This window comes from Setaria italica, chromosome IX (genome assembly GCF_000263155.2).
Source record: "Setaria italica strain Yugu1 chromosome IX, Setaria_italica_v2.0, whole genome shotgun sequence".
Taxonomy (NCBI): Eukaryota; Viridiplantae; Streptophyta; class Magnoliopsida; order Poales; family Poaceae; genus Setaria; species Setaria italica.
Genome location: NC_028458.1, coordinates 51,807,403 through 51,834,540, shown reverse-complemented (window position 1 = coordinate 51,834,540; position 27,138 = coordinate 51,807,403). Strand labels below are relative to the sequence as shown.

The window sequence follows — 27,138 nt, the reverse complement described above, 5'->3', positions numbered from 1 at the left end:
CAGTTTCTCTCAACAAACAGTCGCAGTCGTACGGAGCCATGCTGGCAGCCTGGCGCCAGTTAGTTTGGACTTCGAACGATGAAGAGGGCAATGATTCCAATAGGCAATAGACGTACGTTAGTTGCTGATTTGATGATCGCTACGCATAGCATGCAATTGGTCAGTACTCCCTCCCATTTCTAGTATACTAGTAGGCGCATTAGGATTTTAAAGAATCGCATTGACAATTAGTCAAAGTTCATGTATGCTTATTAGTGTATGAAGTCATACAAATGTATTAGTATTCGAATATCTTTTAATACAGTATTGACTTATAGCCATTGATGGTATATTTTAAGAGAAATTTGTAATTGAATTGTACATCTAAAGATTTTTTTTGAGGTGTAACCTCTAAAGATTTTTAAAAAAATCCAAATATGCTTACTAAAAATGAAAGGAGGGGCCACGGGTATAACTCGCAGGGATAACGATGAGCTCTTGTTTCCCGGTCACGATCAGCTCTCATACTTTACAGTACCTAGTGAAGGTACAGAGAGCTGTTTATGTGGGCCACTTTATAGGTCAAAAGGACAGTTTGCAGATCGGTTCGCACAAGTCCTAATCTGCAGTACCGCCAATCATGGAGAGAAGGCGAGGCATCATTCTCAGAACGGAGCAGAAAAGGGAGCGCGATGCGATTATGTGACCGGGAGTTATGAATAAATGCGTGCCAAGGCATCTCAAGTTTCTCACAAAGCACTCGATGGCATTTATTTTCTTTCTTGCTTGTTCAAGGGAACATCGATCGGCGAACGCAACGCACCTACTGATAATTGATCGGGCACTGTAGCTAGCGGCGGTTACAGATTCCTTCATCCGCTCGCATGGGCTGTAGTTGTAGCAAAAGGGTGGCCAATAGCTACCACTCATCTATCGGAACTGATACGCTGTCTGTCTCATCATACTATTATTGTCGATCGACGAACCCTAGCTTAAGGCAAACGAAATACTCTTTCAAGGGGCAACGACCACACGCCTAGCCGACGCACGAGAGCTCACTTTTGAGGCCGTGCATGGCAGACACGCACGCGCAGCGATCGATGGGTGTCTCGCGCTCAGTTGACGGCGCGGCAGTTCTTGCGGATCTGGCCGGCGGAGCCGGTGAGGGGGAGGATGTTGCCCATCTTGACCATGGAGCGGCCGAAGTCGCAGAGGAAGCGCTCGCTGTTGGCGCCGTAGAGCTGCACGAGCGCCTTGGTGGCGTTGGCGCCGGCGCCGGAGAAGAGGCCCTGGTCGGAGGACAGGAGGCCCTTCTGGCTGAGCAGGTTCTGGAAGTAGTGGTTGTCGAACGCGTCCGCGGAGCCGGCGTCCAGCGCCGCCGTCTGGTTGCCGTCCCCGCCCCGGCAGAGGGCTTGCAGGCTGGACGCCAGGGACGAGTCCAGCGTCGGGTCCACGGAGCTCGTCGCCGAGAAGTTGGACAGCCGGTTGCTGAACAGCGTGCACCGCCCCCGGCCGATCGTGTGGCCTCCTGCGTAAGTGTTCATGGCCGTCATGAATATCGGGTCAATTGACACGTCCACTCGTCCAGGCATCAGGCTTTGGCATGAACGATCGAGAGTATTGTGCAGCTAGCTGTGAAATTGGGTGCGTGGAAGCTGGAAATGGAGCCAAGTACCTGATAAAACGACCACGTCGGTTGTGTTCAGACCCACGTCCCTGAACTTCTTTATGATGTCGCTGATGGGGTCGAACGGTCCAGGCAGGTTGCTGTTAGCACCGGACTGGTTCGCCACCAGGCCGTCCCTCCTGCCCAGCAGGACGTCGTAGTCCGGCCCACCGCTCTGAAGAAATAATACGTCGTATGTTTTCAGCGAGCGTACGTGATCACTCGATGGCTGCTTGACCACTGAAGCACTAACTGTGCGAATGTTCAGTCGAGATTGGGAAGAAGAGGGACGACGTACCAGCAACACTCCGTACTTGGCGGCGAGGGCGAGGACGTCGGCGCAGGAGACGACCCCCGGGCACGCCTTCTCGAGGTCGGCCTTGATGGCGTCGACGACCTCGAACCCCCTGGCCGAGTTCAGGTTCGGCCCCGCCAGCTTCTCGCTGTTGCTCCCGTCCAGCAGGATGGACCCGTCGCAACCCTGCAACGTGTCCATGCAGTGCAGCCAAGTCTTTTTCAGTGACCAGCAGTACGTACATAATAATAGTCATGAACCTGAAGATCGAGTGGGGGCACGTACGTTGACGAAGCAGTCGTGGAAGTGGAGCCTGAGCAGGGAGGCGCCCATGCGGGCCTCGGCCTTCATCGCGGCGGACACGCGCGCCTTGACGATGTCCTCCGCCTGCGGGCAGCAGTCGTCGTAGAAGTCGTCCGTCAGCTGGCCCCGCGCCACCACGGCGGCGCCCAGGCACAGCGCGGCGAGCAGCAGGGCCGCCAGGCAGTTCACGTCTCTGCTGCAGGAGTAGTTGTGCTCCATGTCGTCGATCTCTCCGATCCGCAGCCTGCCGCGCTGTTCGCTCTGCGCTACCGTGTCAGCTGTGTTAGCTCCTTAGCCTCCTAGCTCCAACTCTTATATATATAGCCGGCTTAAAGCTAGCGATTAGTGCCGACGTCATGGGATGCATGGTTACTGTTTTTTTAAAGAACGGATATATAGTTACAGTAATATCACATAGAATTTTTGCTGATCGTGGAAGAGAGAGGATAAGGAAAGAGAAAAAGATCGTTGTTTTGCAAAAACAACAGGCTAGATTTTAAGACTATGAGACGTCTATTTTACCATTGTACGAGTTGCGGTTACATACAATTCATAATATTTTTTTTCTATACACAAATTAAGGAAATAAAATTATTATGAGACAACTTAAAAAGATAACTTAGGGGGTGTTTGGATACCAGGGGCTAAACTTTAGCCCTGTCACATCGGATATTCGGATACTAATTAGGAGGACTAAATATAAGCTAATTACAAAACTAATTGCAGAACCCCTAGGCTAAATCGCGAGACGAATCTATTAAGCCTAATTAATCCATCATTAGTGAATGGTTACTGTAGCACCACATTGTCAAATCATGGACTAATTAGACTTAATAGATTCATCTCGCGATTTAGCCTAGAGGTTATGTAATTAGTTTTGTAATTAATCTAGGTTTAATACTCCTAATTAGTGTCCAAACATTCGATGTGACGGGGGCTAAAATTTAGCCCCCTCCTCCCAAACACCCCCTTATTGTATAGGTTGTTGGTTAAGTCGTCGTCTCAAAATTATATGTCAATATATAAGACCGCGTATTAGATAATACCAATGTACTTGCTCTATGAAATAACCGATAGGATCGAGGATGAGTAAGCCGGCCGGCGGCTGGCTGAGTGATGTGTCAACGCGCGTGCAGGCGGGCGCACTGATCGATCGATCTTCTTGCATTTTTCTACGTGGCTCCAGTGTCTAATCAGGTGACGAGCACTGTAAAATCCCTGCACACGCACTAGCTACGAGTGGTACGGTAGTGGAGCTCCAACCAAAGCGCAGGTGGAGTAATGTAATGTAATGGCGCTAATTAATGCACGTTTTGCGTGGACATTGGGGACGGCCGCGGCGGCTGCCTGCGATGAGCATGAACCAATCAGCCAATTCCGCGCGTGTAGCCTGATAGAGAGAGATGCAGCAAACATGCCAGAAGTACGTCGGCATGCACAGGTCGTGTCTTATGACAGTGTTAGGCACAGCCCATTATGCAAGCAGCATGGTTTTATCGCAAGATTCAGATGAAGGGATCGCATTGTTTATTAGTCCCCGCATGCGAGAAGCCATTGTGCGGCCGGCGTAGTTTCCATTGCCGTGTGCCTACTGACCGACTGCGTGACGTTCCGTAACATCCCCTTGATGGTAGTCCAATGGATGAGTTATCGCGGTTAGTGCACTGCGCACCACACAAATCTGCATGCATGTATCTCAGACTTCTACATCGTGCAGCAATGCATGCACCGTAAGATGCGTCCGTTATAGTGCCCATTCCCACTTGTTAAAATATGGCGAAAACACAATGTTGTTCTGCACGCGACGTGTATCTTGCCACTTTGCCACTAGAGAACGGAATTTGTTTCGCTGTGCCGTGCAAAGTATCTTGCCACTGATGCCTCAACAACTCATCAGCACCGGTCCGCCGCGGCCCGCATCCTTGGATGAACTGGACGAGCTAAAAAGGGGCCCAGAAGTGATAGAAGTAGCATCAGCCCCAAACATTTGTCCGGGAAGAAGCGGCAGTAAACAATAATCCTTCCCACGAGATTCTCTAATTGGACTATGTTGCTCATCCTCATCTATTCTCCTGCTTTCTCCTCGGTTAATAGGTAGTCGTATATGATCAATTCAAATTTCGAATGTAATTAAATTTAGATCATTTTACTTTATTTATTTAATTTGCTACTTAGCAGTATTACTAGAGTCTTCTTTAGGTTCAAAAGGATCAGCGCAAACTTCTGCTCCTCTCTAGCAGTTCACTTACATTTTGGTAAACTTTTACCGCATCTACTCTATGCGCAATTGTTTTTTCAAACTCTCAATCTCAAGTTGGTTTACATTTTGTTCCCTTTTGTTATGACTAACAACAACAAGATATCATTGGTCGTTAGATTGAGAGGTTAGCGATATACTCCCTCCGTCCTAAATTATAAATCATTTTGGCTTTTTTAGGTTCACAAGTTTTTGCTATTTATCTAAATATACCCTATGTCTTGATTCATAATAAAAGTTATTAACTTAGAAAAGCCAAAATAACCTATAATTTAAAATGGAGAGAGTACGAAATTTAATTCTTGTTGTGTTGAGTAACTCAGAAGTCAAGAGAGAGATACACATCTAGGTTGACGAGTTGATTCGGTGGTGACAAAGCTGAAAACTTCTTAAAAATAAAAAAACAATTTAAAGCAAGTCTAACTTTCCTATACAATCCTATATATATATTTTATTTTTAGGCTCATCAATTACGTGAATCATTGCATAAAAATACCAAAATTCCATAGAATTATTAGAAGGGCATGTGTTGGGTGTTGTTGTTTTATACTAGAAAACAAAGGTATAAAAACTACAATTTTATGAGCCAAAGGCGTAAAAAAGCATGGTTTAGAAAAAATGAAGTCTTGGATTGAGTTTCTAAAACTCCAAAATTTATGAAAATGATTATACAATGTTTCTTAAAACTATAGTGCCTAAAAAGCATGCATGCGCGTGCGGCACACACACGCTATTAATTGATAAGGTATAATTTAAATTCCGATATAATCTCATTGTACGTGCGGTGTTTTTTCTTAAAAAAATATATTGAACATGTGTTTTATATTCATAGAACACACGTAGTATCAAAATTTGACAAAGTAAATATGGACTAAGAGCAACTCCAGCAATAGTCCCTAAACAGAGGCCCCTACTTCTTGAATAGGGGCTCCCCCTACTTCCTAGGGGTCTGTTTTCTACAACCAACTCCAGCAAGGGCCTCTAAATTTGAACTCCTATTTATTTCTTCTTTTACTTTCACACACACATATCCTCGATGTATATTCTTCATTTCACACAACATTAATTCAAACTAAAATATTAATAATGTGTAGTGGACTATTTCTAAATTCATGATTTCAAACACACGATCCATATTTAAATTCAAAAAATTTAAATATGAAAATGACCATATTCCCAGCTCACTAACTTTAAAATGCAAAACCATCACACAGTTTGAACAAGCACGTGAGTTGAAGTTACATCCATGTGAAGCCACAAAATACAAATATTTTAACCAAGACTAAAAATATTCTAATTGTAACAAACGTGCAAATAGACTTGGAGAGTGAAGACACTGGACCCTTTCAAGAACTGCAGCCTGCATTGTAAAAAATATGCAATCAGAAATATAACATGCTACCATATACCAAAATTCAGTACAAGGGACTGCAATACTAGAATGCTCAATGCATCAGTTCCATATACATGTGGATATACAACAACGCCATCACATCAAAACAAAATTAAATAGGTCAAATGGAATGAACAACACAAGGACAAAATGATCGATAATGAAGCATGCTACCATAATACATACCTATTGTGATGCTCCATTGACATCACCACCTTTAGAAGAGTCAAACCCACCATCAAACCCACTGCCAAATCCACTATTGAAGGCAGCCATCTTTTGGGCTGCAATATGTGCCCTCATTGCCAACACATAGGTCTTTTGATCCGGATCCAAGGTGCTCACATCACAGAACATGATCCTTTGTTCTTGCTCCCACATGAACTTTTCCTTTTCCAAGGATATCTTTTGCTGATGAATCATCCTCGTCTCGTTCCATCTCTCCTCCTTCAGTTTTTTCTCCTCCTCCCTCAGTTTCTTCTGCTCCTTCTTATCCAAGATCAACTCCTCAATAGCTTCTTTATATGGACCTGCATCTCCTCCGGTCTTCAACCTTTGCTTTGCTTCCTTCCTTCCAATTGGCCTCTTAGTTTGGCTTGCCCGTGCTGAATCAGAGGTCTGACTCTTACCATTCTCATCTCCCTCTTCTTCTTCAGCACCTTTCTCAGATAGTGTGGAAGACTTGCTGGGCCTTGGTCTCTTGTGCGATTTATCTATTGCTTGAAACTTGGGACAATTCCTCACCTTGAGCCAACAGTGAATAAACTGAAATGCCTTCTTTGGTGGCATGGTAGTGAACATTGCTTGGGCTTCAAGAAGCTGAAAAAAGTAAGTGTTAGTTGATGGCAACACAAAGGAATCTATAGAAAATGATCGGTACAGAATTACACTTACATGCTCCTTATATGGTACGCCGCTTGGATGTCGACGCTCAACTTGCTCATAGCAGGCCTGAAACTTTCCACATTCCTTCTTAATCATGTCCCAGCGATGCTCAAGTGAGTTTACATTCTTATCAGAATGAAAAGTGCGGTTGGCATGGAAGTGCTCAGCAATTCTTTTCCAATATGCCTTGCCCGGCTGCTCATTTGCAACAATAGGATCCATGCTGATACTCTCCCATGACATGCACAATTGCATATCCTCCTGTGGAGTGTAATTGCTTGATCGTTTGGTGCTTCCTTTTCCACCACTTGCCGGAGTGACATTGTCTTCAAGTGGCATTGATAAGCTCAATGCATCGACATCAGTCTCATCGGACATGAGGCCAGTCCAAGAATCACCTCCTGCTGTCATCTGCAAAGAAAAACAAGTTAGTGGTTGGCAATATCTAAAAATTATACATTTGAATCTTAGAAAATAATAATTTGTTCTCACTGCCTAGTCCTGATTAGGTGCTACATGCTGCCTAACCTCCTGCCTATCATCTAAACTTTATAGAACAATAATCAGTACCATGAAAGCAAACATGTACTGCCATCAGACCTGGAAAGAAGAATTGCACAGCTTACTTTTAAAAAGAATAATTGCAGAGACACAAACATCACGAATCACACATAAATAGATATGGAAATTAACAAGATGAGACAAATGTTAGTTTGATGGCCCATGCCTCATCTTTGCAGGAAGCCTGGGTGAGGCTGGCACTCCTACACCACAGGGCATCAATCAGACTGCAGCTCCAGTTGGTGCCTGAATATTGACGTTACAATCAGTAATACTCTGCAGAGGCACGCCTACAAGTTACCAGCACCTAATCCTAAAAGAAAGTTACCAGCACCTGGAATCAGAATTGTTCAAGTCCTGAAAAAATTGACAAAAGGAGATTCCAGAAGAAAAAATCGCGTATCATCACAAATAGCCGCAAAACTGAGATAAAGCAAATTACTAATCGCGTATGCATGGATGCAATGTAATTACAGAGTGTTGGATATGCACTGTGTCAAGAGGCCAATCAGCAGCCAGTAGCAGAGATGCTCGTCACCTAGCCAGGACAAACAACTCTCTTTTCCTCCTGCAATCAACCTTACGCAGGCCATCAAGCACGCGCACACACTCATGGTCAAAAAGGCTGCTGGTCTCGTGTCCGTCCACAAGCTGAGAGCATCGATCCACGCGTGACTATTGGATACGGATCCGCGCGAGGAGAACGCAAGGAACAGGAGTTTGGATGGGAACGGGTCGAATCAGATTACTCACATGGGCGCGACGAACTCCGGCGAGCAGATGAAGAACCCCTGGATCTTATCCTCCTCACGACCTAGCGAGGTCCTGGTGGGGGAAAAGAGACGAAGAGGGAAGGAGGCGGTGCGGGTCTGCGCGCTGGATATATGGAGGTGGTGGTGGGCGGCGCGAGCGAGATGGAGGGAGGCGAGCGGACTGCCGCGCGCGGGAGGGAGGGGTGCGGAGTTTTGTGTTCCGCGCCAAAATAACCGTGGATGGGGGCTGCGAAGGGACCCTAGGCATGGGGGGTGTGGGAGGGAATTTGGAGGCCTCCCTAAAATGGAGGCTCTAGTAGGGGCCCTGCTGGACTTCATTTTTTTTACTTAGCCTCCTAATTAGAAGTAGGGGCTCTATTTAGAGGGTCTGCTGGAGTTGCTCTAATGATAGCTAAATTTCTATCCTCCAAAGATGCCACGATGGCTTCTTCAATTCCTCTTCCAACTTGAGACCAACTGTGCTGCTTTGGTCTGGTAACCGTCATTTCCGTATTTCCTCCCACATGCATTTTGAAATGGTTTTTCATCGAGTTATCCCATTATTTTGATCCCAATAGCTACCCGCCCATTTAGCTCGTCCTCCAAGCCCTTGTTCAATGAGATAAACCTTACGAGCATCAACGGATAGAGAACACATCAGGAACCTTATATTCATATTACAAAAACCTTGAACCTTATATACGATGGAGCGATAATAACAAAGGAATCTTATAGTATTATAAATTATAAAATATTATAAAAATATATTAATGATCCATGTATGACATTCATGTACACCAACACACTGGCGGAGCAACATGTTGGCCAACGTGGGCCACGGCCTCCCTTGGCCCAACAAAATTTCCATTGATTCGACAGGCCTAGGAACTGAGGCCCAAACAATACACATCTGAGCAGCGCACACCGGTCACTCAACAGCCAATGCGTGCGAGTCCGCCGCTCCGAGCTCCCGCCCGCCTCGGCCCTTCCATCGCTCCGAGCTCTCGCCAGCCTCCGTCCAATCCGCCACTCCGAGCTCATCAGCTCCTGCGTTCCTCAATAGGGTCCGTGTCCTGGTTACAAGCTCACCGATCATGGCCCATCGGCAAGTGCAGGTAGGCATGTTGGTTATTTGCTTGGAGTTTTGTTCCTTGCTTTTGCTTATTTTGTAGTTCTATTCCTTGCTTCAAATAAAGGCTAATTACTGCCTACTGAGATAAACTTTTGATGAGGAATTAAGATGTGTTGCTACTTTTCTTATCCCTGCTTTGCATGATGCGCTGGCTAGTCAGTTGCTTGATGTTGGTGTAAGACAGCATGAGTACACGAATGGAGTTTGATGAATTGCCTGTTCGAGAGTTGTCTCAATGGCGTCACCAACGAACAGCTGAACACTGTGTATAATTACTGTAGCAACCGCCCCCCTCGGTTTAATTCCTAGCTCCGCACCTGCACCAATATATAGACCAACTATATTTATTGCTGATAATACAGTAATTACAACGCTAGTCAAATTCGCATAGTTGTTAATACATTCACATCAGTCAAATAGTTTGTTGGTTTATGTGCTTCGGAAAATAATGGTGAGAGATGAATGTGAGTGGAGATATAGGCTGCTTGGTTGGCTAGCAACAGCTACAGTGCTACGCGCCACATCATAGTCAACAGCATTTGGCACGCCGCACCGTGGCGTGGCAGCCTGTGGCGGGGAAGCAGGTCTGAGTACGAGCGAACTCGATCATCCACGCACGCGCTATTTGTTGATACGGTAATCTATTTTACTTCCCTCGCCTATCCACTTTATCTGCTTAACCCGTGAATAAAATTTTAGCTCACTTTACTCCCCAGATCTATTTCATTTAGTCTAATCTACCCCCTAATTAAATTTTTTTTCTTCGTGTATGAGTTGAATTTTAGGTTCAAATTTTGTAAGCACATACAAAACACGATGCCTCATGTTAGAAAATTATACTAAAATTTTTTTATGATTATTTTCATAGATTAGAAATATTTAATACGAAATTGATCTTAGATACTAAAAGTAATCATGAAAAAATTCTAATATATTTTTTTAACATGCATCATCATGTTACAAGTCAATTGATAAAATATCAAATTAAAATTCATTACGCGAAGAAAAAAAAATCTAATTAGAAGGTAGATTGGACCAAATAAAATAGTTTGGAGGAATAAAATGAGTCTAAATTTTGCTTAAGGGTTAAGCGGACACTTAGGGGGTTAAGTGGACAAAGTAAATAGGTAAACTTTTTCCTAGTAATTATTCAAAACCCGATATAGTATTTTAAAATTTGTAACGTCATTCACCAACCACATTATTGCTATAGAACAAAACCCTCCAAGATTGTTTTGTAATGATCAATTATCAATTACATTAAAACAAACGATTATGTTCAAAAGTATATGCTCCAAATACACATAAACCTAAGACTCAAAAATGTATACTAAGATTGTTCATTGGTAATCTCCAACACCATGCATACTAAGATTACTCCGCCATAAGATACTTCTCTGCCATCAAATTCTTTATAGTAAGGTCTTGATCATTTCATAGGCCTCACATGAGTACAAATGCCAAACTTCCTCTAATTTCTATCATTGATCAATTCTTTTATAGTAATTAATAAAGTGTCATATAGTATAAAACAAACAAAAAATCACTTCAAAAGACGCATGTGAGCTTCAGAAACTCGAGCTTTTCAAGAACATTTAGCATTTCACACACGAAATTTAATCAAATAATAACCAGAGCTGATTGTAAACAGAGCACGCTGCTCATCATCTGAACAGAGCTTTAAGGTTTTCAGCACATTTGGAATTGGACACGAATTTAAACTTGACTCGTGATTGAATTCATTGCAGAGTAACACTTGATTGAACCTTCAGCCTTCATTGCAGAGTAACACTTGATTGAATTGTTATCAGTCATTGCAGAGCAACACTTGATTGAATTGTTATCAAATATTTGTCGACCTGCACCTTGAAACAAAATACAACTCAATCACATGTACTAATCTGAAATAGTTCATGTCAAACAACAACTGAGAAGATATCAAATAATTTATAGTGATATTTATGCAAAAGCTTGATTAACACTACTGCAAGCCTCCTACGTGAAAGGAAAAAAAAAAAAGAAACAAGTGAGTTTGTTTACTTGACACCTATTTTAAATCACAATACTTGATGCCTACTTGGTTAATTCCAATGTCCGGTTCCTTGTCTGGTTGCTGCAAGTTTCGTGAGAGGAGTGCGTCACACCAAAAATATGTGATGTTCATCAAAATGCATAAAAAATGAAAATTAAGCAAGACACTTGCAATGTGACTTTTGATCCAACTAGGCCACAACTTTTCACAAATAAATCACAGAATGTTGCTCTTGCTCTACAACAGCAGAGGAAACATTCTAAGGAGTCCAAGCTATCTTAATTTGAATGATTGATTCCAAATATTAAACATGTTTTGCCAAGCTACTTGAAACTAATTATTAGATACACCTAATATGGTGATAATCATCTTCTGCTTTCGGTAAACAGAATATTAAAACAACTATAGTTCTCTTTTTACCTATGGAAAATTACTGGAGATATAATCTTGAACTAAAATGTGAGAACTTAGCCAATCACCTAGGTAGACTTTGCTCCCTGCAATGCATGCACAGATAAGCCAATCAGTATCAAAACTCCTGCCTATTTTCTTCTGTTAGTCATTTCAGTGGACAGATTATATGCAGTGGCGATAGGAGCTTGGAGCTCTTACCATTGGAAGCCACCTGCAGTTCTCTTTAGGATTAACCTAAGGCACATTATCTTCCCATTTCACATACTAGTATAAAAGATATTTTAGAAATTGACTGTACAATAGTACTGTATGTATAGAAGAGGAAATGAAGCAGAGGACTGTACTCACGAGACACTCAACATCTCTACCATCCATCGTGCCTTTGGCACATATGTGCCCGCAACCGTGGTGTTCCATTCCCTGATAGACAAATATATGAGGAAAGAGCCTGGCTTTGGAGAATGAATTTCTTTATCTGAGGAGACAGATCACTTGTATTCACAAAAATGAAATCACGCAACAGAAATAATAGTGATCTAAGGTAATGAAGAATCTGGCTACTGTCATGTTTCAGATCCCAAATAATTTTGACATTACCTTCTCTTCTTGAAGTTATCTCCCCTTTTCCATCCACTACATGCCTTCACGCATGCGTGACAGAATAAAGAGAAAAACCATTACACATAACAAACCAAGAGATGTACATATGAGTAATAGAAGCTGATAGAGGAAAACCAAAACAAAGAAAAATCACCTGGAAGCTGACAGGGAGCATTTGAGTCGATGAGTACAAAACATTCACAGAGACAAGAATTTTCCACACCGTGCCTTCCATAGGAATGATATACCAGGAACTTGAAAGATGCATCTACTGATTTTGCTATACAAGTTGTACCACAAAATTTTCGAATACGACACCTCGGCAAAGAATATCCATATAACCAAGTCTATCCAACCAGATTTTTTTTACAACTGCGATATACACTATATCTAACTTTTCTAATCAATATTGCGAACAGGGCAATGCTGGCACAAATAAAGACAGGAACAAACCTCTGCATCGGTGGTCGATGAAACATTATCTTGGCACATGAAACTCTGCACCTCTCCCCTCTTTCATCATACGATCTATTGTACCTCTCAAGTTCCCAAACTCAGTTGGAATCTGACTTCATCATGTAACCTTCATTAAAGGTAAGGAAAAATTTAGCATGCTTGGCCTGCCGGTGAGGGTTATGTTTTCTCAAAATACTAACCTGCTTACACACAGTAAACATAGACTCATTTGATCTTAGTATAGCATCTATAAAAAACAGCTAGCTACTGAAATAGTATTCAGACACCATTTTTCCCCAAAATCAACTATATTTCACAATGGTGCCAACAAATGGAATTTAAAAAGGAAAGACAGGTATGGAAAAAATACCAATAATTCTGATATAACTGCAGCCAGATGCCACCATGTGTCCATGTCCCCACTTTGTACAGACTGATGCATCCATTTAATACTGCGCAATTGAAGGCACCTACAATCTTACGCAAGAACAAAATGGGAGCACAGTCAGTTGCGCATCTGTACCCAGTCAGAGTTCAGCATGGATCAGAAAAATATTTGTAAGTAAAGTGGAACTAAACAAACATATCAACTAAATTATGCTACAACACTGATAATGTTTTCAATGCTATTGTCGACAAACTACTGCATTTTTTTTGTTTCAGTTCTTTCAATTAGCATCATGAGTGTCACAACCATAACCAAGCATTTATTTTAAACCAATACAATTAAATTTATGAGAACACACAGAAGATTGTCGTAGCGTAAGTGCATAACACAGTTTAAGGATTCTGTTCTTGCCAATTGTTTGCGGTATCTTGCCAGATTAAGTATCGAAATAAGAATTGGCTTAAGTTTAGATAGTTGAATGAGTATAGTGCGGCTGCTCACCTCAGGAGCCTGTTCCTGCTCGCCTGAATGGGGAATGGCACAACTGACAGAAGCACAGCTCTCATCATTGTTCGTATCAGTAGAATCCCAGTGGTGACTCAAAATCGACTTGAGTCTGCAACGAATTGGGGAAACTGGTGGTAATCCCAAATACACCACCTTGTATTGCGCTCAGATCAGTCTGGATTTTGCCGGAGCTGGGACTGCTTTAACCCATCACGGACATATGCAAAGGATAATTGGAACTCTGGTAAAGAAGAAATTTTCAATTTATCAAATAACTATCAGATGTATTCAAAGATTTACCTCTCCGTGAGAAATAACCACCGGATGTATCCGGTGACACGACCAAGCCCGGTGGCCGAGCGGGCATGGCGGGTTGCCGCCCTCGAGCTCCCCTGACTGCCGGATCGGTCTGCCGCCACCGTGCCACCTCCTCCTAACCTCCTCCCTGTTCCCATGGGCCAGCACACGAGACCGGGGTGGCGGCGGCAACGGAGAACCGCCCATGGAGGTTGTTGAAGCCGGCCGCGTCCACCTTCTCCATCACTCCATGCTGCCGCCGATTGGGATGGGTAGGGGATTGAGAACGGGATTGGGGTCGCCCCCGCAGTTCGAGCGCGTCGTGGTGGTGCCGACCGCCTCGATCTCGACCCAGGACTGGAGAGTCATCACGCCGGAGCCGCGATCTCGTGCAGCACGCAGAGGCAGGTCGAGCTCGTTGATGCAGCGTTCCTCGGAGAGCTGCGCCTCCTCCGAGCGGGGGCCGACGCGGATTGGGCCGATGGGATCGGGGAGCTGTGAATGAAGGCGGCGTGGTGGGCGAGCGATTGTGCGAGCCTGCGAGTGATACCGGATGGTAAACTTTAGCATTGTCACATCGGATGTTCGGATGCTAATTAGAAGGATTAAACATGATCTAATTATAAAACTAATTACACAGATGGAGTCTAATTCGCGAGATGAATCTATTAAGCTTAGTTCAATTAGTATCCAAACATCCGATGTGACGGGTGCTAAAGTTTAGCATCTTAGAGCCAAACAGGCCCTTAGGAAAGGAGAGGCCGAGAGAGAGGAGATGGGCGGCGTGATTGACGGGGGCGGGTCGGGGGTGGGTACGGCAGGCGGGTAGGGCTGCGCGTGGGTGAGAAAAAATCGCCTGAATCGCGAAAAGTATTTTCTAGCGATGAAAAAGTTCCTCCCCTCCCCTTTTCGTCGTCACTTCAGCGGTTTTGGTGGGGTCACGCCTGACATGTGGGACTCTCTGTGAGAGTAGGGATATATCTTTAGGTCGGAAGTGTTTTTAAAAGAACTCGTTCTTTATTCAATATATACTTAGAAATACTTTGCATTTAAGGTTCGTTTGGCATAGCTTTTGCTCATGCGAAAATAGCTTTGGCTCTGATTTCTTTGGTCAAGCGGCTTTTTCTAACTCTAGCTCGTGTTGTTCGAAAAACATTTGGTAAAATAGCTTCTCCTGACTTTTAGACTGGAAAGAAGATGTGAAATGTCCATAGCACCCTTATCATTCTTTCTTCTCCTTCCTCTTTTCCTTTTCTTTGTCTCTTCATTTCCCCTTTCTTTTTCTTTCCTTCCTTATTTCTCTTTCCTTCTCCTTTTCTTTTCTTTTCCCCTCCTTTCTTCCTTATCTGATCGGCCTCTCCCTCTCCCCATCCTAGCGCCCGCCAGGCCAAACCTGGGCGGCGGCTATGCCCCCACGCCGTGGCCCCACGCAAACGCGCCGCTTGGCCGTGCCGGCGCGCTGCCGACTACTCCGACTGCGGCCCCACGCGGTTGCGGCTGTGCCTGCGTGCTGCCGGCTGCCCTGATCGCGCCTGGGCCCATGACCGTTGCCGCGTCGTCACCATGTGTGGCAGCTGCGGCTCCACGCGAGCGTGCCGTACTGGCTGCGCCTACCCTCAAGCCGGACTTCGTGCTATCATCGTCCGCCTCGCATCGTCACCGTTCACCGCTCCTCCTACAGGGACAAAGATGGAAAATGAGCTGTTAAGATGAGGAGGAGCCGGTACGAGCCATTATTTTTGCTTCTCCCCAGTGGACAAACGCAGAGAGCAGGATTTCTAGGGCTGCTGCCCGGCTTTCGCTTGTGAGCTGTTTTGGAGTTAGCCGAATCAAAAATATCTCGAGCCGATGAGCCGTGCCAAAGGGGGCTAAAACCGGGCAACCCAACGAAATCCCCTGATTTGCCAGTTTAGGCAATTGGATACTGTTGCAAGTAACAGCCAACTCTCCCCCCCTCCGGACTCTGCCCCGACATCGACGCATCCCCTGCTGCTCTCCCAGTCCCAGTCCAATCCATCCTCCGGGCTCCGGCCGTCCCCTCCCTCGCGGCGAAACCCTAGCCCCTCCCTCCCTCGCCCCGCCCTGCCTTGCCCCTCCTGTATGTCGACTGCGTGATCGGCCCAGCGGTCCGACCCCCACCTCTGCCCTTGGCCCCCCCATCTCATGTTCCTCTCCCGCATCGTCCTACGCGACCTGGACTCCATCGACTCCCCGGCCTCCATGGCGTCCTCGAAGAAGGTGGTGACCCGCGACGAGTGGGAGCGGAAGCTCCGCGACGTCAAGATCCGCAAGGAGGACATGAACCGCCTCGTCATGAACTTCCTCGTCACCGAGGGATTCGTTGACGCCGCCGACAAGTTCCGCATCGAGTCCGGCACCCAGCGTACTGCTCGTTCCTCCCTCCCTTCTCTCCGCTGTTGAAGTTCCGTAGGAGAATTGGTGTGGATTTCTGATTTTATTTTTGCAGCGGAGATTGACCTGGCGACCATCACGGATCGGATGGAGGTTAAGAAAGCAGTACAATCGGGCAATGTTCAGGAGGCCATCGAGAAAATCAACGATCTTAACCCCACGGTTGATTCTGACTCTGTTCCTATCAATATTACTTTACTTCCAGCTTATGTTGAACCTGTCTGGAAATTTGGAATAGCCACCGAGATGCATATTTGGGTATTTTGCTGTGCTGTTGAAGACCTTGAAGTAGCCTGTGGTGGTTGGGTTGTATATATTTAGTTTCCATCCATCCTTGGCGTCTAACATAAATACAGTCAACTAGAGAAGCACTCAGTTTTGCAATGTGGGGAATTTGGATGCTCTGTTTGTGGTCTCTCCATATTTGCCAGCAATTAAGAGCAGCAACTAGTTTGGTTGGAATACAGGAATAAAATCTTATTTGGTGTCTTGTTGTGTGTTAATGTAGATGTTTCATGTGTTCGGACTTTGGATAGTAGGCAGTAACAGCTTCCTTTGGTATCAAATGATATGCTTCCGATTTGGTCATCAGTTCTTGCCAGCTATTCTGCTCTTTATATCAGTTATCCACGTTTGGCGTACTTGCTGTTCAAATAAGAGCTGGGCTTCCTGCTGAGCAGGCTGCATTATTGAACATCTTTGCAATTGATAGGAACAAATGAAAATAAGCAGCATCATAGCTTGCACCAATTTAGGAGTTAGGGCTGAGTACTTTGAACATGAAAAAATAGCAGAATATATCATGCATCATTGATTATTGGTAAAACTCGGAGTTGAGAATGTTTACCCAGTACTAATGAGTGATGAGGTGAGGATCCCAATGTGACATCCTTTTTTCACAAACATCGTGTAGCATAGAACAAGAGTTAAGATATTAAATCTTATGTTTCAGAAGGATATTTCCACCCTCCTATTGCCCTTCTTGAAAATAGCTAACAAAGTTGTGAGAATAGCTGTCTGTAGGAGGATTCTGCTTGTTTGTGCATACAGCTCGGATAACATAGATGGCTGGGAAAAAATCAGTCAGAGTGCACATATGGCTGATCAAAGTTGTTTCATTGATTATACCAGAAGCAATCAAGTAGATTGCTAGCCACTCATTGTGAGAACTGTGATTTTTTTTAAAAATATTCTTATTATTTTTTTAAAAAAAATAGAGAGGGTCTACCCTCAAGGTCATAAAGATCCTATCTAATATTTCATTTTTTTTCCATTATCAGAAGCATGCATATATTTTTTCGTTATGTGTTCTTCTGATGAGAGCTCTGTGAAGAAAACATTCATTAACTCATGGCTCCTTATACTGACTTGGATGATTATATGCAGATTCTGGACACAAATCCCCAGCTATACTTTCATCTTCAGCAACAGAAACTAATAGAATTGATTCGCGCGGGAAAAATAAGTGAGGCTTTGGAGTTTGCTCAGGAAGAACTCGCACCAAGGGGTGAAGAAAATGTATTTTTTCTATAACTGTTATTATCAGTCAATTTAGGTTTCAGGATTCAAATCTAAATTATTCTGCATACAACTGAACTGCTTTGAAGAAATGACTGACTTTGGCTTTCCCCCCTGATTTTGCAGCAAACATTTCTTGAGGAAATAGAGAAAACCGTAGCACTACTGGTTTTTGAAGATGTAAAAAATTGCCCTTATGGGGAACTGTTGGATGTTTCTCAACGTTTGAAAACTGCAAGTGAAGTTAATGCTGCTATTCTTACAAGCCAAAGTCACGAGAAAGGTTAGTAAGTTACGTGTACAAAGGATATTGAGGAATCTCTAGGATATGACTGATATCTACTATTTACTTGGGAGATTTAATAATTTAACAGAATTTTACGTTAATCTTTTCATGTGTTCTGTATATGCATCGAGTAGTTTGCTATTTAAATAATTCAAAGCTGTAATTGAATAAAACAATGTGAGATTAATGCCAGTACATCATAATAACCAAGAAGAAAGGAGGAAACATGGACATATTTATTCTCATTTTACAACCCCTCACAACATTTGACATTGATTTTTTTTTCAAATTAATGAATTATTAAGTTAACAAGGTTATCTCAAGGGTATAAAAATTAGATTAATACCAAACTGGAATATATTATCACATCTGTAGAAAGGAAATGAAAATTTTTACCACTAGCTAATTTCAATGGGTGCCAACATGGAATATATCATCACGTCTGTAGCTGTAACATTGACCTGGATCCCTGTGCATTTGGTAATATAAGTGGAACTTAAGCAGTCAGCTAGACTGACAAACATGGTTAGACAATCAAACTAACTATCTCATAGGTGCATTTTTTTTGTTTTTGCGATGTACTGATGTAGAGTTAATTCAATTGACATACTGGAATATTTTAAATATTCAGCATTTGTATTTAAGACCTTCAGTGCTCAAGCATTGAAATTTAGTTTATTGGACCTTAGTTATTCAGTTTATAATTTATTGTTGACTATCATTCAATACTGTGATGTAATTATATATTTGTCTTCTTTGTTTAGAATCCACAAACTGCTACCTTGCTTTCCCTTGTCACAATATGTGGCTTTACTGAAGCTCCTTTGTATATTCCTTCTCCCACAAATGGCAGATCCGAAGCTTCCAAGCCTGTTAAAGATGTTGCTTTGGACTCAAAATCAACTGGACGAAAAGGTGGCATATCCACGAATTGATGACTTCGCCACTGCAGAGCTGAAAGATCCATCTATATGAATCTGCTGCTGAGGATAACGGCAGGTAGGCACCACGCCTGCCTGGTGCCTGCACACGTTCTTCCCTGGATCTGTCAATAGGTCATCGCCTGCAGCGATTGAGTGCACTCTTTCTTCAGTGTGTGAGCTCAATGCAAGCAGTTGGTCAGAAAACGTCACCCGTGCTGTACCTGTACATGATGTAGAATGCATTTTTCGCCCCCTTTCAGTCAGTGGAAAAACATTGGATTTGATTTTTTTCATGGACATAACTTTCAAACTTGAGTTACATGCAATACACAAATGTGTTCAGTCGAATTTTAGGCCTTGAAATCATGTTCCTGCTGTAAGGTATGATGCAACTATGCAAAGAAGCTCATCTCTCTTGTCCAATGTCAGAATCATATATAGAGATAAGAGAATGATCTAGAGACTGTCAGAGTCAGAGATTAGAGTACATAATTACTTCCTCCTCCGATCCAAATTACAAGATATTCCAACTCTATTGAAAAGTCAAAACATCTAAGTCAAAACATCTAAAGTCAAAACATCTCAAGTTTGATCAAATTTATATAATAAAGTACTTCATGATACTAATAACATTCATGATACCTAATAACATTCATGATACCAAATAAGTATATCTATTCGGTACCATAAACCTTTGCGATGCTCTCTGTAATTTTGATCAAACATAAAATGGTTCGACTCTTCAAAGCTTATAATTTAGCTGATTCTTCAAAGCTTATAATTTGGAACGGGGCCACGGAGGGAGTAAGATTTAAGAAGCAATGGTTAGCTCCAACAGTTATCCGTGTTAAACTGTAAAGCGGAATTGGTAATTCGGTTTGAGTCCATACGTTTTCCAACAGTTATCAGTCGGCTTATCAGCCACCCAACAGTGTTTTCCTCTCACAACAAATCAGCCCGTTGCCGCGTCCAAACGCCGCTTCTTCCCGCCTATCACCGCGGCGGCCATGCATGCCGTCGCGCGGCGCCTCTCTCCGCATGAAGCGCCCCTCCTTCTCAGTGTCGGCGACCACGGCGTCGCAGCTCCACGACTCCATCGACCGCCTCCTCCCGCTCCTCCGCGCCGACGCCTTCCACGCCTCCGCCGCGCGCGCTCTCGCCGCGGCCGCCGCTTCGCTCCGGCCGCCCTCCACGCTCCTCTCCAACCGCATCCTGCACCTGCTCTCCTCCCACCCGGCCACGCTCCCGGACGCGCTGGCCCTCCTCTCCTCTCTCCCCAGCCCCGACGTGTGCTCCTACAACACCCTCGTCGCTGCGCTCGCCCGCTCCCCGCGCGGCCTCGCCTCCGCGCGCGCGCTGTTCGACCGAATGCCCCGGAGGGATCATTTCTCCTGGTCCGCCATCGTCTCCGCCCACGCGCGCCACGGCCAGCCCCGCGCCGCGCTTGCGCTCTACCGTCGGATGCTGCGTGAGCCCGGGAGCGCCGGCGCGGACAACGAATTCACCGCGTCCAGCGCGCTCACCGCGGCCACTGCCGCCCGGTGCGCGCGCGCGGGGAGGGAGCTGCACTGCCACGTGGTCAGGAGAGGGATCGACGCGGATGCCGTCGTCTGGAGCGCGCTCGCAGACATGTACGCCAAGTGCGGGCGTGTGGACGACGCGAGGAGCGTGTTCGACCGGATGCCTGTCCGGGACGTCGTTTCTTGGACGGCCATGGTGGAGAGGTACTTCGATGCCGGGCGTGGCGGTGAAGGCTTCAGGCTCTTCGTCCACATGCTGTGGAGCGGCATTCGACCTAATGAGTTCACGTACGCGGGGGTTCTGCGTGCCTGTGCAGAATTCACCTCCGAGAAACTCGGGAGGCAGGTGCATGGTCGAATGGCAAAGAGCAGGGCAGGGGACTCATGCTTTGCAGAGAGCGCGCTTATGAACATGTACTCCAAATGTGGGGACATGGGGGCTGCAATGCGCGTCTTTGAGGTGATGCCAAAGCCAGACTTGGTGTCGCGGACCGCCGTGATATCTGGCTATGCCCAGAATGGGCAGCCAGAGGAGGCGTTGCGTTACTTTGACTTGTTCTTGAGGTCTGGATTCATGCCTGATCATGTCACATTTGTTGGTGTTCTATCTGCATGTGCTCATGCCGGCCTGGTCAATAAAGGTCTGGAGGTCTTCCATTCGATAAAGAATGAGTATGGCATTGAGCACACTGCTGATCATTATGCTTGCGTGGTCGATCTCCTCAGCCGATCAGGCCAGTTTGAGCTAGCAGAAGAGATGATCAACAAAATGTCCGTGAAGCCCAACAAGTTCCTGTGGGCGTCCTTGCTTGGTGGTTGCCGAATTCACAAAAATGTCCGCCTCGCAAGATGGGCAGCTGAAGCATTGTTTGAAATAGAACCTGAAAATCCAGCAACCTATGTTACTCTAGCCAATATTTATGCGTCAGTTGGTCTGTTTGATGAAGTTGAGAATGTGAGACGGATCATGGAGTCAAAGGGCATAACTAAAATGCCAGCCTCAAGTTGGATCGAAGCTGGGAAAAGAGTGCATGTATTTCTTGTTGGGGATAAGTCGCATCCTCAAGCTGAAGAAATATATGCATTTCTGAAGAAGCTGTATGTGAAGATGAGGGAAGAAGGGTATGTGGCAGACACCGGCTTTGTTCTTCATGATGTAGAAGACGAGCAGAAGGAGCAGGACATTGGTTACCACAGTGAGCGGCTTGCTGTTGCTTTTGGGATCATTGCCACTCCCGGGGATGCTCCTATCAAGGTTTTCAAGAATTTGCGCATTTGTGGAGACTGTCATACCACTATTAAGTTCATATCACGGATCGTGCAGAGAGAGATCATTGTCAGGGACTCTAACAGATTCCACCACTTCAAGAATGGGAGTTGTTCATGCAGAGATTATTGGTGATCTGTGCTGCATGTATGTATGGTTGACTTTTTGAGATTCTGAACAACTATCAATAAATCTGGCTGTGGCCATGCATGGCATCTTCTGTTGTCAACAACTGGCAGGTGTGGACATGTTATATGAGAAATTCTGCTTCTTTGCGAACCGCTAGGTAAACTGGAACATCATGATATTTTAACATTTTTGGCTGTAATGTGTGATGTAGAGTTGTTTACTAAATGTTCATTACACTTGCTCTTTTCTTGCAGATAAGCATGAGCATACAATAGAGTTCCTCTTGGCAAAGCAGAAAGAAAGGTGAGGAATTCACAAAGTGACGAATTGAAATATCTTTCTTACTAAACCTTGCACGTTTATGCTAGAATATTGACTTTTGTTTATGCATTATTTTATCTGTTATTTGTTAGTAACAAGTCCTGGAAATGAGAACAATAATTTATGATGATTAGTTGTGAAAGTCTCCATAGCTAATGGTTTAGCATGACCTGTATGTTGTTATTGTGTTTCACTTTGAATGCAATTAAGGCAACTACAGTCTACAGCTTAAAAAACCTCAAAACATGAAAAATTGCACAGAAAGACAGCTGAAAGCATCACATGTTACACATTCCATTCTGTACAATTAATTGCTTTTGATGAATATGGTGTCTGAAATCACATTACATGAATGAGTATACATTAAATACAATTACTGGACTTTCTTATATCTGTATCTTGAAGCACAACCTAGGAAAACCATCAAATTCGCAAAGCTTATCCCTGCAATCAACCAAAAGAACTGGTCGAGATGGCCTTCATTCAGGTTATCAGGTATCCACCCAGGACCTCCTCCTTGAGTTGTAATGTATGAAACCAGTGTCAGTATGATTGAGCTTACATAGCTTCCCACTGAACCTGTGACAAGCGCAAATGCACTACATAAACTCCTCATGGCATCTGGACCCTGATCGTAGAAGAACTCAAGCTGACCTATAACAGTGAACACCTCAGCGGCACCGACCAAGAAATACTGTGGTATTTGCCAAAGGATGCTCATCGGAACATCATCCTTTTCATGAATAAGACCTTCAGACCTGGCAATCTCTAAACGCTTCAACTCAACAAGAGCTGCAGCTACCATCGCAAGAGTGGACAGGACCAACCCAATTCCCATGCGCTGTAGCTCAGAAAAACCCTTCTCCCTTCCAGTGAACTTTCTAGCTATTGGCACGAGAATGCGATCATAAAGAGGAACCCATATGATAACACTGATTACATCAAAAGTTGAGAGGGATGCAGGAGGAATGTTGAAAGATCCAACCCGCTTGTCAAGAACCATGCCCTGCTCCACAAACAGGGACGAGTTTTGGGCGTACACAGCAAAGAACATGATAGTAGTTGCCCAAATAGGAAACATTCTGATTAGAATCTTCAGTTCTTCCACCTGGGTGACTGTGCAAAGCTTCCATGGATCTGTACAAGCGCTCTTCACATCAGCAGCTATGACAATGGCAGCTCTATCGAGGAACCTATCCAATGGGAGATAGGTAACATGTTATTATAGTCACACAACAACAGTGAAAAATAGAAGTCTGTAAATCAGGATACTTACAGACAAAACACACTTGAAAAACGTACAGTTTTTTAAGATTAACACATGTGGGCTAGCCCTATCCTGAACCTCTAGTTATGCTACATAGTACATACTTACACTCAATGAATTGACAAGCTAAGCATCTGCAAAAGACTCAGTACTAGGTGCCGCAATAGTTTTTTCATCCACAGAATCTCAGATATCACTACTACGGATTCATTGGCATCAATTATGCTCATGTTGTATTTGATGCCTCACATGAGGTACTATGAACTGCTCCACTTGGTCTCAAATAAGATTGTTTTGGGCATCAACACAGTTTTGCCTAAATCAACTTCAACCATTAATTTCTGTTGTAATTTGTATTATAACATATAGCAAACTATTAATATTACTTTTTTTTAGTTTTTGAAAAATGTGGTCCTATTATTTCTAAATATACACTCTTCAAAAGATACTGGTTGCTGAAATTTAGACAGTTCAACTACAATCAGCACAACATTTCTTGTTTTTTTGGTAAATAGAGAAAGCATCAGGCTCTCCGGCCCTATCCATAATTCTATATTCTTTTTTTTAAAATTTATGTCCTTCCCAGTACACTCAAACTGAAACTGTTAAAATTCGAAAAAAACAGTAAAAAGTTTATGTTGAGTTTCAATGTTTAATTGTGTATAATCAATGTTGTGATTTTTCAAGATTGTATGAGCACCTAACACTAAAAGTAAGACAGTGATTCATTGAAAAAATGAGAATTACTTAAGTTCATTTGTGTGCTCCAGCTTCCGGCTTCCCTCAATGGCTGAAGTTTGGCTATCAACTTCATATAGAAGAGACATATCATTTGGCAGTTCGGCATGCTGCTTACGGAATGCTGCTACAACCACCTGACACACTCTTGTGAGTGGGCTCCCACCAGGTTTCTGAAATCTGTACATATTTGAGGCTGCAAAGAAAGATGCAATAGCTAGTGCCATGGATATAGTAGGAATGGCAAATCCTATTCCCCAACCAGAATTATCTTGTATCCACACTATGATAGTGCCTGAGATGAATGCACCCATATTTATACAGAAGTAGAACCAATTGAAGAAGGAACCCTTCTTTGTTCGCTCTGCTGGGTCAGTGTCATCAAATTGATCAGCTCCGAAGGATGAGACACAAGGTTTGATCCCTCCGGTCCCTAGGGCTATCATATAGAGGCCAATGAAAAAAACGCCATACTGAAGGAAGCCTGCTTCTGGACAAGCAGTTCCCAAACATGTAGGTGGCTGCAGTGCTGGAACAGATGCTGATAGTGTTAAAGTAGCCAGTCCCTTCATTTTAAAAAATAAATTGGTTATAGATCGTACACATTTTTTCTACCACAAAATAAAATCACAGAACATTGTGAATATCGAGATGCTCAAATTAATTTGAATACACTGCTAAACTGCAATCCGAAATCCGACATGTTCATAATAAAGTCGAACTGTAAAAATCAAGGGTTCAAATATAAAACTGTTCATCACTAAGTAGCATATATGCACCATGTGATTTTATTTTCTTTTTTCTGCGCTCAGCATATGGTGCTTAATGTGCCAAAGTAGGGTTATAGCTTGATTGGCAATATTTTTGTACTTACAATAAAATAAACTGATGAGAAAACAGCAATAGTCCAGTACTTTCCCCAATGAGAATCTGCTAAGATGGCTCCAATGAGGGGAGTGAGATAGCATGTCCCTTGCCAAGTGGTAACAGTACTTGCAGCTTCGAGATTTCCTAGATGACGCTTTACTTTCAGATAAGTGATCAGGTTTTTTGCAATTCCATAGTAAGCCAGTCTCTCGCAAAACTCATTCCCTGTCAAAAAGACAAGAAATGCTTAAACTTGATAAACTTCATCGCCGAACTTTAAAAGTATGTCTACAAGTTTCAATTTGATCTGCACCATATTTTCTGTAGTATTTATGTTTATTTTTAAAATGCTCTGTACATTATGCCTCCAAATGTTCTGGGCTTCTGTCTAATTCCTTATATATGCTGAGAGTTCAAAATCTCATGAAACAGACATTCTCTAAGGATATGTACAATGCAGGTGTTTTTGGAGATGCTTACACACACAAAAAAAAACTGGTTTTCTTTTGTTTCCCCACATAGGGAAAATTACTCTAGCATCATGCTTGATTAAACATCGCTGGTTGTCAGGTGCCTATGTAGTATCTTCGGTTCACGGAACTATCTAAGCACCATAACGAAGAAGTGTTCAAACTTTGAGCTCCTAAATTGATGCTCGACATGGCATGTCAAACACCTTCTTAAGCACTGCTTTCATTGTACATGCCATTGCAAAAATGAATAGTTTAAATTGCTATCTGTTTTGAGGCAAAAACTGCGTTCTCAGCAACTATATTGCTGAATCTTTATGGCGCATGCATTTGTGAAGAGAGTACCTAGAATAGAAAAGCATGCTCTCCAGTTGCCTGTTGTGTGCTTTGGTGCAGGACGCCCTCCGATATCAACAGATCCATCACCTGTGATAAGACCAGCATCCTGCTAAAAAATAATAGCACCTAGTAGTTTCAAACCACCTATGGAGATCCTGAAAATACATTGATCTTCCCTTAATGAATTATCTGAGTTCTTCTGTTTTCCTAAAGAGAAGGCACTGGATTGCATTACTAAGACTGGACAGATGAGGAATGGAAAGGCAGGCAAACCTGCCCCCGCATCAATCTTCCCAACATGGACAAAGGTGTCAAGAATTAAAAGTAGGACTTCACATTTATTTGTGTGGAGTCAAAGTTTCTACATCACTTGCCTGAACTCAGAATTTAGGAGCTGGCATGTATACAACTTCAGGACTGCTATAATAAACATGATGGAATCATAAATTCGTACACAAAAGCTAAAGGTTCCTTATGCAGACTCTTTTTGAACTGCCTTCTCTTGTAGACTCTATTTGAGTTTTGACTTTTGACTCGGATGATTGATTCCTTATGCAGGTATTTGCTTTCAACGAAAATAGAATGGAAGTGACTGGCAAGGTCAGGAGCAATCCCGCAGACTAGCTAGGATAAACCGGCAAGCAGCGCAATAGAATTTGAACCACACACACAAAAGAAGGAAGAAAGGAAACGGGGACCTCACCTGTGGAAGGAGGAGCGGCTCTTGATCTCCACCTCCACCCTCTTCTTGCAACAGCAGCCTGCTCCCCTCGGCTGCCTCGTCCATGGCCATGGAGACGGAGGGGCTCCGCTGGGGCCTGGGAGTCCGGTCAGGGAATCAGCAGCACCGAGCAGGTGGGTTTGTTGGCATCAGTCTGGGGGGCGCAGTGGACTTCGCGTCACGATGACTCCAACGTTTTTTTCCTTGAGAACAAGATATTGAGATAAGTAGCCCTGCAATTCCTAGAGCATTTGCAGTGTGACCAAGGAACAATTTAGTCAGGATCATGTCATGGGCACCCCTGTGTGGCTGGGCCCACTGTGCGAGAGCGACTGTTGCCACTTACAAATTGGGTTTCATTTTGTTTGCAACAAAAACTTGCACCAACAGATCAGTGTTTAGTGTATTTTCTTCTCTTTCCCTTTAAGTGTTCATTATAGCTA

The 27,138-nt window shown here is 43.8% G+C and overlaps 5 protein-coding genes and 1 long non-coding RNA gene across 22 annotated transcripts; 2 read left to right on the top strand and 4 right to left on the bottom strand.

The window, feature by feature from the left end:
* Positions 1-724: 724 nt before the first annotated feature.
* Positions 725-2,521, bottom strand: LOC101763258 (peroxidase N). Its single transcript, XM_004985029.4, has 4 exons — positions 2,226-2,521; positions 1,944-2,126; positions 1,655-1,820; positions 725-1,507 (listed from the first exon to the last, which is right to left on the bottom strand). Exons 1-4 carry the CDS (start codon positions 2,460-2,462, stop codon positions 1,095-1,097), a joined length of 999 nt encoding a protein of 332 aa, XP_004985086.1. The 5' UTR covers positions 2,463-2,521; the 3' UTR covers positions 725-1,094.
* A 3,558-nt stretch (positions 2,522-6,079) lies between these two features.
* Positions 6,080-7,156, bottom strand: LOC101774206 (glutathione S-transferase T3). Its single transcript, XM_012849151.1, has 2 exons — positions 6,788-7,156; positions 6,080-6,712 (listed from the first exon to the last, which is right to left on the bottom strand). Exons 1-2 carry the CDS (start codon positions 7,154-7,156, stop codon positions 6,080-6,082), a joined length of 1,002 nt encoding a protein of 333 aa, XP_012704605.1.
* Positions 7,157-10,689: 3,533 nt separating this feature from the next.
* On the bottom strand, positions 10,690-14,457 carry LOC101762977. 16 transcript variants are annotated; one of them, XR_001163155.2, is made up of 9 exons: positions 13,921-14,457; positions 13,615-13,817; positions 13,096-13,202; positions 12,424-12,852; positions 12,267-12,310; positions 12,018-12,144; positions 11,868-11,933; positions 11,676-11,752; positions 10,690-11,088 (listed from the first exon to the last, which is right to left on the bottom strand). It is a non-coding gene; the product is annotated as an uncharacterized LOC101762977 (long non-coding RNA). The 16 variants fall into 16 exon arrangements; XR_001163152.2 differs by having other exon boundaries at positions 12,018-12,089; positions 13,921-14,456; XR_001163151.2 differs by having other exon boundaries at positions 12,267-12,852.
* Positions 14,458-15,829: 1,372 nt separating this feature from the next.
* LOC101762572 (glucose-induced degradation protein 8 homolog) lies at positions 15,830-19,414 on the top strand. The gene is made up of 5 exons (XM_004985028.3): positions 15,830-16,300; positions 16,385-16,491; positions 17,716-17,847; positions 17,974-18,130; positions 18,987-19,414. The coding sequence occupies exons 1-5, from the start codon at positions 16,081-16,083 to the stop codon at positions 19,106-19,108; spliced, it is 738 nt and encodes a 245-aa protein (XP_004985085.1). The 5' UTR covers positions 15,830-16,080; the 3' UTR covers positions 19,109-19,414.
* Positions 19,415-20,029: 615 nt separating this feature from the next.
* Positions 20,030-26,683, top strand: LOC101773802 (pentatricopeptide repeat-containing protein At4g37170). Its single transcript, XM_004987032.3, has 3 exons — positions 20,030-22,129; positions 22,227-22,275; positions 26,533-26,683. The coding sequence occupies exon 1, from the start codon at positions 20,068-20,070 to the stop codon at positions 21,976-21,978; it is 1,911 nt and encodes a 636-aa protein (XP_004987089.1). The 5' UTR covers positions 20,030-20,067; the 3' UTR covers positions 21,979-22,129; positions 22,227-22,275; positions 26,533-26,683.
* Positions 22,564-26,810, bottom strand: LOC101761883 (protein NRT1/ PTR FAMILY 8.3). Of its 2 annotated transcripts, none has more exons than XM_004985026.4 (5): positions 26,678-26,810; positions 25,981-26,083; positions 25,173-25,390; positions 24,308-24,864; positions 22,564-23,486 (listed from the first exon to the last, which is right to left on the bottom strand). In XM_004985026.4, the coding sequence occupies exons 1-5, from the start codon at positions 26,765-26,767 to the stop codon at positions 22,667-22,669; spliced, it is 1,788 nt and encodes a 595-aa protein (XP_004985083.1). In that variant the 5' UTR covers positions 26,768-26,810; the 3' UTR covers positions 22,564-22,666. The 2 variants fall into 2 exon arrangements, with proteins under 2 accessions (XP_004985083.1, XP_004985084.1); XM_004985027.4 differs by having other exon boundaries at positions 25,981-26,080; positions 26,678-26,807.
* Between the last annotated feature and the right edge of the window lie 328 nt (positions 26,811-27,138).